Source organism: Haliaeetus leucocephalus, unplaced genomic scaffold (assembly GCF_000737465.1).
Source record: "Haliaeetus leucocephalus isolate CR32 unplaced genomic scaffold, Haliaeetus_leucocephalus-4.0 Scaffold273, whole genome shotgun sequence".
Classification (NCBI taxonomy): domain Eukaryota; kingdom Metazoa; phylum Chordata; class Aves; order Accipitriformes; family Accipitridae; genus Haliaeetus; species Haliaeetus leucocephalus.
Window position 1 is genome coordinate 216,272 of NW_010972709.1, and position 15,561 is coordinate 231,832.

General features: G+C 54.4%; 1 protein-coding gene across 1 annotated transcript in view; it reads left to right on the plus strand.

Annotated features, from left to right (window-relative positions):
• Positions 1-3,478: 3,478 nt before the first annotated feature.
• CDH22 (cadherin 22, type 2) overlaps positions 3,479-15,561 on the plus strand; it is a 57,362-nt gene continuing 45,279 nt past the window's right edge. The window contains exons 1-2 of the mRNA XM_010569722.1: positions 3,479-3,703; positions 8,778-9,072. Coding sequence (XP_010568024.1) covers positions 3,479-3,703; positions 8,778-9,072 — 520 coding nt within the window. The remainder of the gene's footprint in view (positions 3,704-8,777; positions 9,073-15,561) is intronic.

The following is a 15,561-nucleotide window of genomic DNA, read 5'->3' on the forward strand; positions in this document are numbered from 1 at the left end:
ATGGAGGAAGTCGGCAGCTTGCAGCTGCCACTCACGTGAAATGGTGCGATGAGGGGAATGCGGATGGCTCCTACTGCCCTCACGGAGCCAGTGTCAGTGCTGTCTGCCAGCTGCGTGCCCTGAGCACTGTGTGCTGGGGACAGCCAGGGCGATGTGCTGCCATCCTGCCAGCTTGGTCAGGGCCCTTGGATGCTGATGTTACCTGTAGTGCCTGGACTTGCACCATTGGGCTGGCCTTTCTTTCAGCCTCCCTACGTGTTCAGGAGGTCTTCAGTGGTTGCAGAACTGCTCTTTGGCAGTGGCATTGCTGCCTTGTCAGGTTGCTGGCAGGGCTTTATAAACCAGTGTGGAGTAGCCTGGATGGCAAGGAGAGGGTGCCAGGGTGGGCAGAGTGGGAGACGTCAGCAGCTGGTGACTGCCTCTCCCCAAGGCTCTGCTTATGTGGTAGTCCTTGAGAACATGTGCAAATGGACTATTTGTTAAGTTCTCTTTCCAGCAGTTGCATTTACCAGGTACAACCCATTTGTACTCAGACTTTGGACAAATGTGGAGGCATTGCCTGCAAAAGTGCTGCAGAGTGGCAAGGGCAGAGATGCTGGATAGGATGTTCTTCCCACAATTACTGTTTGCGCTGGATGCTGGCCTGAAGCTCTTGCTCTGGCACCGCTCGTGCTGTTCAGTTTATTGACATCTGTCACTAGCTGGGGAACTTACTCCAAATATCCGCAAATTTCCCAGATGTGAGAAATTGGAGAGATGCTGTTTGTGGCAGTGGTGCACTATATCTTGTTACACATATCTTCTATATATCTATGTAAGCATGATAAAACAGGTTTGTACGTGTCCTGTTATTGTCATCGTGAGTGTCTTGCTCTGAAGTCTGCTGCAGGTGGGGCAGCCTCAGCTCTGCTGCTCCAGAGCAAGGTCCTTTTATATCTGTGTTTGATCAATGAAGGCTGCAGTTACCTTACCCTGTGAGATTCCTGACAGTGGGAAGGAACAACTCAGTCTGTCACCCATCTACAGGTCATCTCGCTCCCCTAGGTACAGTCCCTGATGTTAAATATTTTGATGTTTGATGGTAGGGGTTCTCACCAGATTGGCAAGAGTAGCTGGCCCTTCAGGAGCGGTGGCAGGAACGGCTTCTGTGTGGGGAGGCCTGACTGCAAGAGGGAGTCATGCTATTGCCAACGACCTTACATGGTTGGTGCGGAGATGTCTTAATGACAAACGGTCTGGCAGAGAAGAGGGGTGGGCATGAATGTTAGTGCTTCTGTACCGTGATTGCTAACATAAAAATATACTGGAGACCCTGTGTTCCTTAGAGCATGAAGTGCACAGGACTTGCACACGTGACAGCTGACGTGCATGTGTGCATGGAATATAGCACGTGTATATTGAGGGGAAAACATAAGTGTACACCCAAATGAGGGACAAATGTGGACAAAAGAGGGTGCCAGTGTGTATGGGTGCAGTTAGCTGTGCATGGGATGGAACATGAGTGCGAGCCCTTGTGTGTGAATAGATTTGTGCATGTTGCATGATGCACTACTTGTGAACCATAGGCAGTGTGGAATGATGCCTGGCACTAATGCCCCGTGTTTCTCAGTAAGTGTTTGTCCAGACAGGCAAATGCAGAAATGACAGTGCAGCTCACTGGATACTTTGGGAAACTGCCGTGTTGGTGCAGTCACACTAGGGGAATGGCAAGTGCAGGGAAGAGCTAGGGAAATACTTGCGAGCTGCCCCTGCTCTGAACTGCTGGGGCTGTTTAGAATCATGCTGGGGGCTGTGCAGAGCACAGTCCAGCTCCCCTTCTATAGAGAGTAGATGGATATCTAGTCCAGGATCGTCCTCCTTTCCATTCATCCTCTTTCTCCCTCCTATTTAGAGTAACAGATGACAGGAGATTATTTCTGCAAACTGGTGAAGATGTGCATGTTTCATGAGTAGTTCTGGCTGTGGCTGGTGTCGCAGAGCTCTGGTGGAAGCTCAGCATGTTGGTGCAGGGAGAGATGGATGCTGCATACCCATCCCCGTCTCCTGATCAGGCCTCTTCTCCCCAGGTGCTCACTGAATGCAGTCTATCCTTGGCCACAGGTCTCATATCTTTATCTTTAGTGCCTTGCGGGTGGCTTGAAGCTTACTCCAGAGCCCTTTCGTAAACTGTTAGCTTTTAAAGTCAGCCAGGTGGCAAGTCCTAGAACAGATGCTTTTCTCCTAGCCCATGGCTGCAGAAGTGAGATGCCAGGAAAACTTCTGCCAGGAAGACCAGCAGCAGTGGCTGGACAGCCAGCACATCCCACTGTCAGGCACTGGCATCCCCTGGCCTGACTCTTGCCTGTGCATGCAGGACTGGTGCAGTCTGGCCCTCTGCAGGCAGCAGCAGCTGTGCAGTGCCAGGGGTGCTGCCTACACATCTCCCACCAGCACTGGCAGCAATGACCCCCCAGCAGCATACCTCGCTCCCCTTGGCAACCAGGGCAGTGTGGAGAGGAGATGCCTTCGACAGCGGGCCTCCTTGGTCTCGGAGTCCCTGCTGGAGCAAATGTCCATAGTGATGAGAGTGCTGCAGCTTGCTGCCCTCCCTTCTGGGGTACCTGTTCTAGCAGGACCTGCAGGACTGGGCTCTGCTGTGGGGAACCTGGGGCAGGACAGGGTGGGAGATACTGACCAAGGCTGCACGGGGGGGCATGGAGCCCTGCTCTCACACCAGCACTGACACCTTGGCCTTTTCCAGGCTCCTGGGGATGCTGCCAGCTGCCCTGTACCTCCCTGCGTGAGCCAGCAGAGGATGGAAGTGACCGGCATCAGCTGGGCAAAGGACCCTTCGCCAGGTGCTGGGATGTCATCCCCCTGAAGATGGGAGTTACAAACGGGCTTGTGAACTGCACATGCGGCACAGGCGCCTGTGCTGCCAGACCCTTTGCGCAGTAGTCCAGGGCCACCATGGGACAGGCAGACGTTGGCCACAGCAGCTCATCCTGTTAACTCCTCTATGAAACTGCACGTGGAAAAGCTTCCCTTCGCTTCCCGCGAATGACGGTTGTGGGTGCCCGTGCCCTGCACACCGCTGTGGAGCTCCATGCCTGCTGGCAGGGTGGGCGGCAGGCTGTGTGTGACCCCGCTCCCCAGTGAGACCAGCGGCAGCTGAGCACGGAGCCGTGCAGCTCTGTCCCCAGGGACAAATGCCAGCTGCCAGACTCTTCTCCGGAGACCCAGGAACAGCCTGTGAGGCACCAGCACTGGCTGCTCCCGTGCTAGCAGCGGGCAGTCCGGGACGCCTGTTACAGATGTGACTCCAGCCTGCTGGGACAGGAGTGCTCCAGCTGCAGGACACAGCACTCAGCAGGGATGGGGATGCTCTGCATTGACCAGTGAGCCCCACGCTGCTGGTGTGGACTTTCCTCCTCCTCTTCCCTAAAGGATGCTAGTTGCCTATCCAAAAGCTACTGCTCATGCAGTCTCCTAGAGTGCCATGGCGAAGGGTCTGCAGGGCTTCTCGTGGACCATGCTGCTGCTGTTCTGCGCCATCCAGGAGCTGGGGGCCTGGGCCATGCACACTGCAGTGGAGGGTGCTGGCCTAGGGCAGCCAGGGGACCCTGCGCTGCTGGCCAGCGGGCGAGTGAAGCGTGGCTGGGTCTGGAATCAATTCTTTGTGGTGGAGGAGTACACGGGCACGGAGCCGCTGTATGTGGGGAAGGTAAGGTAACCCTGTGTCTCCATGGGGCTGGCCAAGCCAGTGGCAGAGCAGGGCATGCTGGCAGCATGGTCGAGCCTGGTGGGGGAAAGAGGGCCTGCATGAAGGTTGCTCATGGGGGCCTGGTTAGAGAAGTACTCTATGGACTGGGATGGCAGGAGCCCGGGCCCTCCTGGGGGGTTGTGAGGTTAATGTGCTCCCAGAGACTCTAGGGCAGGAGCACGCCAAAATTCACGTCTATGTTCTTCCAGTCATGTGCTGGGTTCCCGTGGTGTTTGGGGAGCGTGCAAGAAGGGGTGCAGCTCTGGGTGTTGTAGAGGCTGTGGGGAAGGCTCAGCCCCATCTCTGTGGGGGAGGACCTGCTGGGCTGGAGCAGATGTGCAGGGCAGGCATCTGCTCGTGCTGGTCCCTGCCATGTCTTGGGAGCCAAAGTACTGCTGTAGCACCAAGGGCCTTGCCGACCCAGCAGTTGCTGCCGTAGGTGCAACCCTGACTTCCCGACGACGGTCCATCCCTGGCCTGTAGCCCTTTCAGTGTGGGGATAACGTGGTGGGTTTTGTTTTGTGGCCCCTCCCTGTGGCTCCCTCCTGGTCCTGGAAGGACTGTGCTCTGTGGGACCCACAGGCTACAGTGGCTGTTGCCGAGCTGATTATCTCTGGAGACGGGGGCTGGCAGAGGAGATGTCCTCTTCTAGCTGTAGCACAGAAATCCTGCTCTTGTTTGTGGCCAGAGCGAGGTTGTTGCAGGATTTATGTATCTCAGGCTGGCCTGCATAGGTGGTGCGGAAGGTGCTTGGTGTGGGTATGCAGGGCTTGGAAGGACCCTAAGGGCCAGCACTGGTGATAGAGCTTTCCTGGGGATTGCCAGGAGCTGTGCCCATCAGGCCGGTACTGTGGGCACTCCTGGGTGCCAGCTGGGAGCCGCACCGTGTTAGTAAGCTGCTCCCACGGCCAGATCCTTGCTGGGCTTTGCAGAGACAGCGGCACCGATGAACTTGCAGGGAGAGGTACTGGGAGGCTTCAGGCTTGTTGTAACCAGCGTATCCTGCTCTGCTGTGAGAAGGTGTGATCATGGTCACTGGAGCACGCTGGTCTCCCTGTGCTGGAAGAGCCCTGATCTCTCTCCGGCAGTCTCCCCTCTCTGCGAGGGGGTGGCTATTCCTGCTGTCCTGGCTCTTGCCATTGCTTGCACGCCCTGTGGAGAGGAGCACCGGCAAACCTGGAGCTGCTGGCAGATAACAGTGCCTTGCTGGGCAGGACTGGGTCTGTCCTTGGGAACTTGCTGTTTTGCTGGTGTGTGACCTCCTGGGGTGCAGGGAGGCTGGATGTGGACCTCTGCTCCCTCCACTCCTGGTGCCCTGAGGCTGAAGGAGCATTTTGCCTTGGGGTTGCTGGGCTTTGTCCTTTTCTGGGAACTGTGGAGGAGATGCCCTGTGGCTCCCACGTGTCAGGAGGATGTGCTATTTGTATACCGATGAAGGCAGTGCTAGCTGTTAGGACCAGTCAAAGGAGTATGCTGCAAGCCAGCTAGAGCTGCTCCTGGGGCATGGGCTCTTCTCAAAGGAAAATGCCCAAGAGCTCATGCAGCAGGGCTGTCTGATGGCCTCAGCCGTCTGGTCATGAGTGTAGAGGAGGCTTGAAAATGGGCTTCTTGGCTAGGGGCCAGCTGGGATTTCAGTGGTGATTTGTGTCCATTTCAGCAGACACTCGAAAGCCGCACTCCTCCGCCACGATGCTCAATGCAGTTACAGCTAATTCACAGCTCCCCTGGGAAGTGACTTGAAGCATCAGGCCCTGTCAAACTCCAGAGGTAGCCTAGCAACCGCCTCATCTCCAAAACGAACCCAGGAACCTACAACTAACCCATTTTACAGCCCCTTTCCACATCACTCACCGCATCACCCAGCCCGCTCAGAATAAACAGCCAGCCTGCACTGAAATCCGTTCCCCAGGAATATTGCTCCCAAGGGCTGAAAGGAACCTGGGGCCAGGCTTTTCCCTGGGGCTGGGACAAGATGGGGTGCCCACCTGGAGCTGCCAGGGCTGGGGTGGCCCCCAGCTGCCCAGGGCAGTGTGCCAGCCCTCCTGGCACAGCCTGTGGGTCCGGGAGCCTTCCCACACGGGGGACCCACGGCTCCCTGTGGTGTAGCTGGGGCTTGCCCTCCGTGGATGCCCCTTACACACCTATGTGTGCTTTTTGAAGGGCCGATACCATTTCCATAAAATCTGGGTTCTCTAGCTAATCCTTCTTCTGAACTGTAATTTCCCCTGAGGCTGCTGTCAGTTTGATGTGGATTTCTTTGGGTTTTTTAAATAGAATTATGGGGTCAGCACTAGTTACAAACTTCTGCATGTGGACAGATCTATTTTAGATAGAGGAGAGGATTAAAGGGAAAAAAGCAGATTTAATTAAGTTGCTAATATTTAAAGAAAATTGATGAACTTGGGCTTTATGAGTTGGAGCAAACAGAGTGCGCCTTTATTACGGGCTAGTTTTTATTTGATTTTCTTTCTTTTCCAGCCCCAGAGTCATTTTTTATTTGTGTATCTGTGCTTTCTGTTTAATCACTTTTAATAAGGAATGTGCACCTCTGTTCACATTTAATTTTGATTTAATTATTAGTAAGTAATTAATGGCTTCGTAAAATTCCTGGTTGTAGCCTTTTAGGACAAGGAAACTATTTTCCTGTTTTAACACACTGAACAGATCAGCCTTTTGTCCACCTTCTGGATGGTCCTGGCTGCTGTGGACCCTCTTGTCCTTGGCTGGAGGAGCTGAGCTGCGGGTGGGGGATTCCCTCTGCTCCTGGGGTGCAGTGCTGTGAGTGGCCCCCCGGGCTGGTGGGAGCTGGGGGGAAGGTGCAGTGGGGCCCCGGGGCTGGCACAGGTCTGCGCTGTGCCAGGGCTGCCCAACTTTGCTTGCCTGCTGTGGCCGGTGGCAATGGGGGTCCCCAAACCTGCGTGGGAGCGTGGTGCTCCCTGAGCCTGCCTGCTATCATGACAAGGCCAGGCAGGAGAGAGCATCCCTGGGACGTGGTCTGGGCCTGTGGCATCTCCCCTCAGATGTCTGTACTCTGTTATCCAGCCCTCCCCCATTAGTTGTTGTTTAGCCAAGCAGCACAGATTTAGCTCTTTTAATCTTCCCTTGTAAATCAATCTCTACAGCCCCTTGAGCCCAGGCTCCATTTTTCTTCCTAGCGTTCCAGTTTGCAGGGATGCTGGTGTCTGCTCCAAGCAGTCAGCGATGAGTAAATATGTAAAGAGGATGTGCTGAGAGCGCAGTGTGGTTCTGGGAAGAGGTGCTGGGTGGTTTATCTCTGGCCTAATTATTAATCATGAGTCTGGTGTTCAGCAGAAAAATGCAGGTTTCTGTTACCTGTGCTGAACAGACCAGGTGCACCTTTCTCGTTCTGAAAAGCTTCATCTCTAGCAGAGTAATAGTGAATGTTAGGGAGAGGATTATAAAGTGGAGGGGGCAGCAAGGTCTCCAGCAGCCAGTGGGAAGGGCTGGGGCAGGATCGCCAGGGCAGGATGCTCCTGCAGACGAGGGCAGACCACCCCTGCAGGCACTTTCGAAGAGGTGCTGCCCTAGCAGGTCTGTGGCCAAGCCACTGCACTGGTCTCAGGGCACTGCTGGGCTCACAGCCCAGTTTGCTAGCCGAGTGAAGGTCTCCTTCCCAGACAAGCCTTGGGAGATGTTTCAACATGGGCAGTAATATGTGAATGTTGTGTAAAATGCATTGAATTGTCTAACGTGTGGGCCCCTCACTCATGAAATAAATATATAAACTGTATCTAACAAGACAAATATAATGAAGGCGTCATAAAAAAGAGGCAGCTCTGGTATAAATTCTTGCTGGTAGAGCTGTATGTCTGAAAGGTGGATTATAGAACTGCAGTTTGGAAGATTGAATGGCCCATAAACATTTTCATATTTCATTAGCCGATTAATGGACGGCTTTTTTCTTTTTCGGGGGGGACACACACACATGACTTTGCTGATTCTAAGCAGAAATTGTAGGAAGCAAATGAAAGCAGCTGATGAAACCTTTCCGGGGGCCTGTCCCGTTATGGATTGTCCCAATTAATGCCCGTGCTGCTCTCTGTCAAGATGCATTCTGCCTGTCCAGTTACTGTTAATAGATTTCTCATAAGTGGCTGGATTGTAAAAACCTCATAACTCAGTTTAATGCCACCGATAAAATTATCTCTGGACGTCTGGCCTGGATTCCAGTCAGCTCCTGGTCTGTGGGGAGCTGCTGTTTACCCTTTCTTTTCCTAATTTCAAACAGTGTCTTAATTAGAAAATGAAGCGGAGATTGCCTACAAAAGCGTCTTCCACAGAGTCTGTTTTTCATCCTGAACATGGGCCTGATTTGCCACATTCTCCTGCAGGCTTTGCTCAGGTGGGGGGCTCTGGGTGTGATGTTGTGATGGGTTGACTCCCCTGTTACCTTGCCACGTAAAGCCAATACAGATGTGCAGTGAGTACGTGAGCTCTCAGGCAGGGAGACTTGCCAGCACCGACTGCCCAGAAAATGGAGGGTGGCTGTGGCTGGGACAGAGCAGGCAGATAAGGATGGGCTTTGGGCAGCTGGCTGGGTAGATGGGGATAGATGCTGGTGGTGAGCTGCCTTTACACCCCAGTCTGCTGTGCAGCTTGGGGGAGGTGATGCCATGCTGCCAGGGTCCTGGGTCCTTGCCCACAGGGAAGCCTCTTTTTTTTGGACCACTGTTGAATTGTCCTTCCCTTTTCCATCATCTCCTAACCTCATAGTGGTGGGGTTTGTCCCTTGGTTTGTGGTGTGGGTGGGTGCTGGCAGGATTTGTGATCTGCCGAGCGCATGGTGGCATAGGCAGGACTGAAGTTCCAGTTTATTGGGCCTTCCTCCATGCACAGGCATTGTTCAGTAGTGCTCTGTGCCGCTCTCCGGTCCAGCAGTAGCAGAGGGAACAGATGGGCATCATGCAGTGTCCATGGGCACCTTGTGCAGGGGCTCCACAGCCATGCAGTCTCAGCCGTGGGGGCACAAGCATGGCCCCAGCCTGCTCCCACCCTCTCCCTCTTTCCCTGGCAGATCCACTCGGACTCGGATGAGGGGGACGGCTCCATCAAGTACACTATCTCCGGGGAGGGCGCAGGGACTATCTTCCTCATCGATGAGATCACAGGTGACATCCATGCCACCGAGCGCCTGGACCGGGAGCAGAAAACCTTCTACACGCTGCGGGCTCAGGCCCGCGACCGGCAGACGGACCAGCTGCTGGAGCCTGAGTCAGAGTTCATCATCAAGGTGCAGGACATCAATGACAGTGAGCCACGCTTCCTGGAGGGGCCCTACATCGGCAGTGTGGCTGAGCTGTCTCCCATCGGTAGGTCTCCTGGGTGGGAGGAGGTGGGGTGGGAAACCTGCGCCTCTCTCCTGTCAAACCTTGAGCCTGCTGTACCCTGCAAAACTGCCTGCAAATCCCAGGGATTCCAGCTGAGATCAGAGCTAGGGAGCCAAAAGGGAAAAATAAATAAGGTGGCTTAAGGAAAACAAGTGAATAAATCCTCTGAGCTGATTGCCAGCCTGTGGCTGAGCGCTCAGTCTCAGCCCTAAGCTGTGCCCTGGAGACAGGTCGTGGCGGTGCCAGCTGCCCACTGTGCATTTACCCTGGGTTTGCACAGCCCCCTCGCTCCCAAATGCTGAGGGGGATGGACTGAGCCTTTGCGTGCCAGGGGGCTCACGGCTGCCTGTGGTTCAGATTAGCCTGAGTGGTGTTTCTCTCTGGCTGCCTGTGCCCCAGCCCCTCCTCAGGCCATCCTCTGTGATTCTTTGCTGCTCTCCAGAGCCCTGTGGCTGCCCAGCCATCCCCCTGTGCATCCCCACGCAGCACTGCCGAGCCCCTCTCACCCGGCTTCTGGCCTTCCTGTGAGGGGCCAGGCGTTGTTGGCTGAGACTGGGGAATTCACGTCCCCTGTGACAGGAGTATGGCTTCCCTGAGTTACCATTAGCCTGCCCATCCCCTTGCCACCAGGCATCTTTTAAGTCCATAGGTGATCGGCTTTGCTGAAGTGCTGATGGCCAGGCTGGGACGTGTGCCAGGAGGCTGCATGAGTCCATCCCCGCAGGCATGGCGGAGCAGGGCAGTGAGCTTTGCGCTCACCTGAATGTCAGGAGGGGAACAGGGACGTGATGCGTGAGCTGCAGTATTGCTGCCCTAGCTCTCTGTGCTGGCCCGATGGTGGGTTGCCATGCTGCTGAGCACAGCTCGAGTCCAGGGAGAGCGGCTGGCTTGCTGCACTGCCCAGAATGTCACACCGTTCCCCATCTGCATTGGGCTATCTGTTATCCCCCATTGACTAGCCAGAGCGCGTAGCAGATTGCACCTGCCGGCATGTGCTGCGAGCAGGGGACTATAAATCACTGTTCTCCAACGGCTGCATCAAGGTAGAAGACGGCCTGCAAAAGACTGACATCAAAGATAAGGCAGGTCCCCAACATTGTCAGCAAGGGATGAGTCAGCAAAGGGGAGAGTGACAGTGCCAGGAAGGCAGTGAGCTCCCAGGGGGAGAGCACCGGGGCCGGAGGGGGGGTCCAGGGCTGGGGGACCAGGGCCGAGTCGCAGGAGGGGCTCGGCAGGTCAGGCGAAACACTGGGTGCTGCTGGGCTTGTGCAGGCTGAAGAGGCTGGCTGGCTGAAGAGGCGTCCTGGAAGCGGAGTACAGGGGATGGTGCTTGGGCCTCAGGACAGAGCTGTGGCTCTCCACGGTTAATGTGCAGCATATGGTGAGACTGGTGCATGGCCTCCAGCAGGTACAGATGTGCAGGAACTGCCCACACCAGAGGAGCTGCTGCTGCCTGGATTTCTGTTGACGGATGGAGAACAAGCTCTCCTGAGGCATCCAAGCTCTCCTTCCTCTTCCATTTACCTGCACAAATCCTTTCCCGAGTCAGAGAGTGACCCCTTGAACTACAGCCATGTGCTCCTGGAGAAATGAAAGACAACACGTGGGCAGCAAAGCAGGAGGCATCCTGTTCCCAAAGGGAAGAAAGAAATTAAATTAATCTATTTTGCTTGAACAACATTTAAAAAGGAAGGAATTCTCGACTCTGAGTATTAGACAAGGATCCCAGTTCTTTGAAAATCACTAACAATTATGGAGCTGCCTGATCAGACTGATGTGAACAAGACATATCAAAGGAGACAGTTTCTATGCGAAATTGGAGATCAGAGGCAGAAAGAAACACTGTTTCACAACATGAAAGGAGGCGATTCCTGCAAATTAAAATACTCAGAAGTTTAAAGTAAAGAGAAGTGCTGTGAATGGCGTGGGCTGTGCTTCCAAGCTGCATGCTCAGAGTGGGGAGCTGGAGCCAAGAGCCTGTTCTGCTTCCCAGGCTGATGTCTGTCTGTCTACCTGCGACAGCTTTGGAGCTTTCTGTAGCCTGGCCATCCCAGGGACCGTAAGGGCTCCTCTGTAGCAGCCTAGCCCCGGAGATGGCCCAGCTAACAGGGCAGGGAGAGCTTCACACAGCATCAAGCAGTACTGCCGCATGGTCCCCTGCAGTATGAATGCAGAGCTGGAGGGTACCCACATGCTGCCGCTGCTGCAAGTCCCCAGCTCCCTCCCAGTTCTCCCTCGGCTTACCAATGCTTTGCCCAGGAACAGATAGCACGAAGAACAGGATGGACACATCCTGAGAAAGCATAAGCAAGCAAGCCTGAGAAGTAGCTTTCTCCTCAACCCTCTGGGGTTCAGCAGCTGCCCTGCTCCTCCACTGTGGCCCTGGTGTGGACAGAGAGGGAGATGGGGCTGGTCATGGACCTGGTGTGTAAAGTTCAGCTCCTGCTGCTGTAGGAAGGGCTGAGGATGCAGGACATAGGATGCTGCCTGGGTCAGGGAGGTGAGGTTCAGGACTTTCTTATGGGAAATACCCTGCCAGGGTCTTTGTGTGGGAGTGCTCCTTTTGTGGCATCAAGGCCAGATGCAGCTGTGATCATGGCCTTTTCTGTGATTGCTATTGGTAGTGATGTTTGCTGTCTCTGAGCTGGACAGATAATCTCCCCTAGACCTGAGGGGTATTTTTATAAGAGTGAATGGGGAGCATGCCTTGCTGCCTTCCTGAGTGTGGATGGACGTGATCCTCTGTACTGGCCAAGCAGGGGTAGGAAGGCTGGGCAGCTTGGGGAGAACTTGGATTGGCTATTAATACATCAAGATGAAGGTCAAAGCCTGGGGACCTGCTGGCAAACATGCCTGGTGTCGGCTCCATTTGGGTGCAGATGTTTTCCCGGATCACCAGTGTTTCGGTTCAGCTGTGCTCTCTGCTGGGGAAGGGGCTGGGTTGGGGCCACCCCAGGGGGCAAGGCTACTCTCCAGCTTGGAGCTTGTTTGTAGGGAGCTGCTCATTCCCTGTCTCTGCTGCTCTGCAGCCCAGCCTGAAAAATGAAGGGTGGCCTCCTCCTTCTTCTTCTCGTGCTCCTGCCTTCCCAGACCTTGCTGGGGTTTGTGCTTGGGGCCACCCAAGTGGGTGGTTTTTCTTCTCACTCATGGCAGCTATCAGCTGCAGCTCTCCATTCCCTGCCAAAAACATAGTCCCAGCTCCCGGAGGTGCGTACCTTCCTGGGGCATAAAGAGGAATAAAACAAATACGGTCAGATCCGCTCTGTGACAGCAGGAGCAGATCAAAGGACATTATTTGCATAATGAAGGAGTACTAATTGGGAGGGAAAGTCATTTGATTTCCTAGTGTCTAAGAGGGAATAACAAATGAGAGAACTGCACAAACTCTCACAGAGTAGCTGGGAGTCCTTTGCAACACACCTGCCCCTTGCTCTGAGCTGGGGCCAGGACAGCACATTTTGTAGTGACAGCATACATGCTGCTTGAGACTGTAAGACTAAGTCGGGATGGACTACAGGTCTCTTTGTTCCAGGATCTTGTCTTGACAGTGGCCAAAGTGCATGCTTACAGAAGAGGAGGAACAGCGCACACAGCATGTGTGACGCTCCTCTTAATATTCTCCCAGCCAGCAACCAGTTTCAGCTTGGGGATTTCTTCAGCTGTGGGTGGTTTCTGTGGGTTTAGTCAGCTTCAGCCTCTGTCTTCCATGAACTCATCCAGACTCACTGTAAACCTCTGCAAAGGGAAAGCAAAAGGGGTTGCTATTGCTATCTGATGGATCAAAAATGGCAGATGAAAGATGGTCAGGAAGGTAAGGCCAGAGTCTGGGATTTGTAAGGGGCAGAGGTGGTGCTTGGAGCTAACCCCAGCCCAGAGACCCAGGCTGAGCATGTGCTATGCCCCTGGAGAAGTCAGTGTTTTCTACACACAGAGCACAGACCTGAGGCTGGCGCTGAGCTCCTGCACTTAGAGGAAGCGCACCCAAAACGGAAGCTGACCCAACAGTTTTACCTGGGCCCCCTTGGCATGGCAGGACCAGCTGCGAGAGCAGACTTCACATGACTTATCTTTAGAAAGCTTATCTGGTCTGGGGCTGCTGGAGCATCAGGAGAAAGAGCACAGCTGCTGAGGACCGTTTTGCAGACAGCTGGGCACAGAGCCATGGAATGGCGCTGTCGGGGCGCAGAGGAGGCAGGTTTGACCTCGTGCTGTGTGAGGCTGGCAGGGAGGGCAGCTGGAGCTGCAGCAGGGCAGAGGGCTCTCCCTGCTCAGCCCCCCAGAGGGAGCAGAGCCTTGTCCTGCCTCAGGGCTGGCAGCAGCTGCTGGGTGCAATGTGCTGGGTCCACCTGGGCTGAAGAAGGCAGGGGCTGGTGGTGCTGCCTGGGACTGTTTCTGCTAACTCCCCCTGTGCCCGCCACCAGGTCAGGACGGCCGACTGCCACGCATGCATGTGAGCTAGCCAAGGAGCAGTCTGTCTGCAGGATGAGGGCCTGAGCGGCAGTCCCTGTTCCAGCCCCTCTGCTGTCCTGTCACCTCAAGAAGAAACTGGGGGCTAAGAGCTTGCAGGCTGCTCTCTGCTGGTACCTGAGGCTTGGCCTCTGTGGGTACCCCAGTGCAGATCACTCCAAAATGCCTGAGTTGAGCAGAGTCTAGTACCAAAGGAAGAGACCTGCAGAAGAAGGTAGGGTGGGACCCAGCTAACTGCCTGGGAACTGCAGGAGCTTCATCTTGTAACAGGAGATGCTAAAATTAGCTGTATTTTGGGCTCCTTTCCTGAGCTCCCTGGGGTCTGCTTAACAGCTGTCTGCTGCACACAGGCATGAGCCCAAATCCAGCACACAGTGCCTCCTGCAAGACAACTCTGTTGGTTGCACAGAGTGTGTGTTGCTGCCCAGAGCTCGCTTCTGGGCTGTTTGGGGAGCATGCAGAGCCTGGAGTGAGGGACATGCTGGGAAACGTGCATCCTTTCATCAGAACATCACTCCACGGTGCATTTTGCACTCCTTATTTCTCTGTGTAGTACCAAGTCCAGATTAGAGATGATTTGGCTGTAAAGACGGAAACTTGGGGTCAAGCCCTGACTCTAGCACAAAGCTGGCTGAATGCAGAAGTAATTATTGTGAAGAGAAATTGTTTAATCTCCACACTGGAAGCAGAGAAAAATACTTTAACATGCAGCCAGAACACTTGCAGGCAGTCTGATCTTTTTTTTTTTTTTTTTCCTTGATAGAAAGTGCTTAAAACACTTGTGTGCATCTGGAAGCTGTTGGGGCAGCAAGTAGCTGGGAGCTGGGGCTTGCCCTGCCTGTTGGTCCTCAGTAAGACCACCTCTTCCCCTTCCCCACTGCACTCTTGGTCACGGTGCAAGCCCTGAGCCCTCTGCCCTGCACATCTGAGCACCTGCTACACCCTCTCATCCAGTCTGCATGTGCTAAGCCCCACAGGGAACCTGTGCCCCCTAATTTAATGCTTTGGTTTGCTCCCCAAGACACCACGTTCACCTGCTTGGTGCCACGGGCTGGGGTGCAATGGGTTTCTCTGGCCAGACACCCTAAAGGATGTTTCCATAGTTGTGTTTGAACGATTCCACCACAGCCAGGTTAGCTCCCTCAGGCTTGTCCTGCGGGGCGTGAGGGCTGTGCAGTAAATCTCCTCTGGGTCGGATTTGGCTTTCTACCAAGTCAGGATGTTTCTGAGATTGCAAGAAACTCACTTCTGCTCCAGTAATTTTCAAGCTCTGGTTTATTTTCTTCCCTGATGTCCTGCCTGCTTGTTTCTGGAGTGCATCAGCCACTGCGTGTGTTGGGGCAAGACGAAAGCTGTAAATTGCATTGTTTATAAAATCTTAGCTGCCCCCTGCCCCCACAGCAACCAGGTCCCTGAGATGGGAGTGCTGCACTCTGGCATCAGTCCAGGGCATGTGGCTTTGCATGACAAAGCTCTCCTCTCGGGGTCCTTTATATTCTGCAGGGCTGAACTGACCCTGTGCTGTCCTGAAGCTGGCTGGATCTGCACAGAAGGGTGCTCTAAGCAGGGGTAGAGAGTTGTCCTTTGGGCTCAGTCTGAGCTGGAGGTGCAGGCTGCATCCGCAGAGCTGGTCTGGAGAGCGGCTGGAAGCTCCTACCCCTACCAGGGAAGGATGAAGGCTGCCATGAGGATGGGCAGTCAAATTTAGCAAGTGTTGGCTTTTCCTGCTACCCGTTTGCCTCTTTGCAGGCCTGGAGCCTGGCTGTACTTCTGTCCCTGGGGAAGTGACAGGTCCTGTCGGCTTGCTTGTGGATTCAGCACAGGGCCTCTTTACTCTTGGATGTGTTTAGAGTTTGCCTGTCAACATTTCTTTTAGCTAAACATGTTTGGAGCGAGTGGCATAGTAAGTGTTCTGGAGCCATTAGCTTTCTGTGTGCAGGCGGATGACACCTCCCAGGATGGCTGAAACTGGCCCCAGAGGCTCTGGGTCCTGCAGGGAAGGTG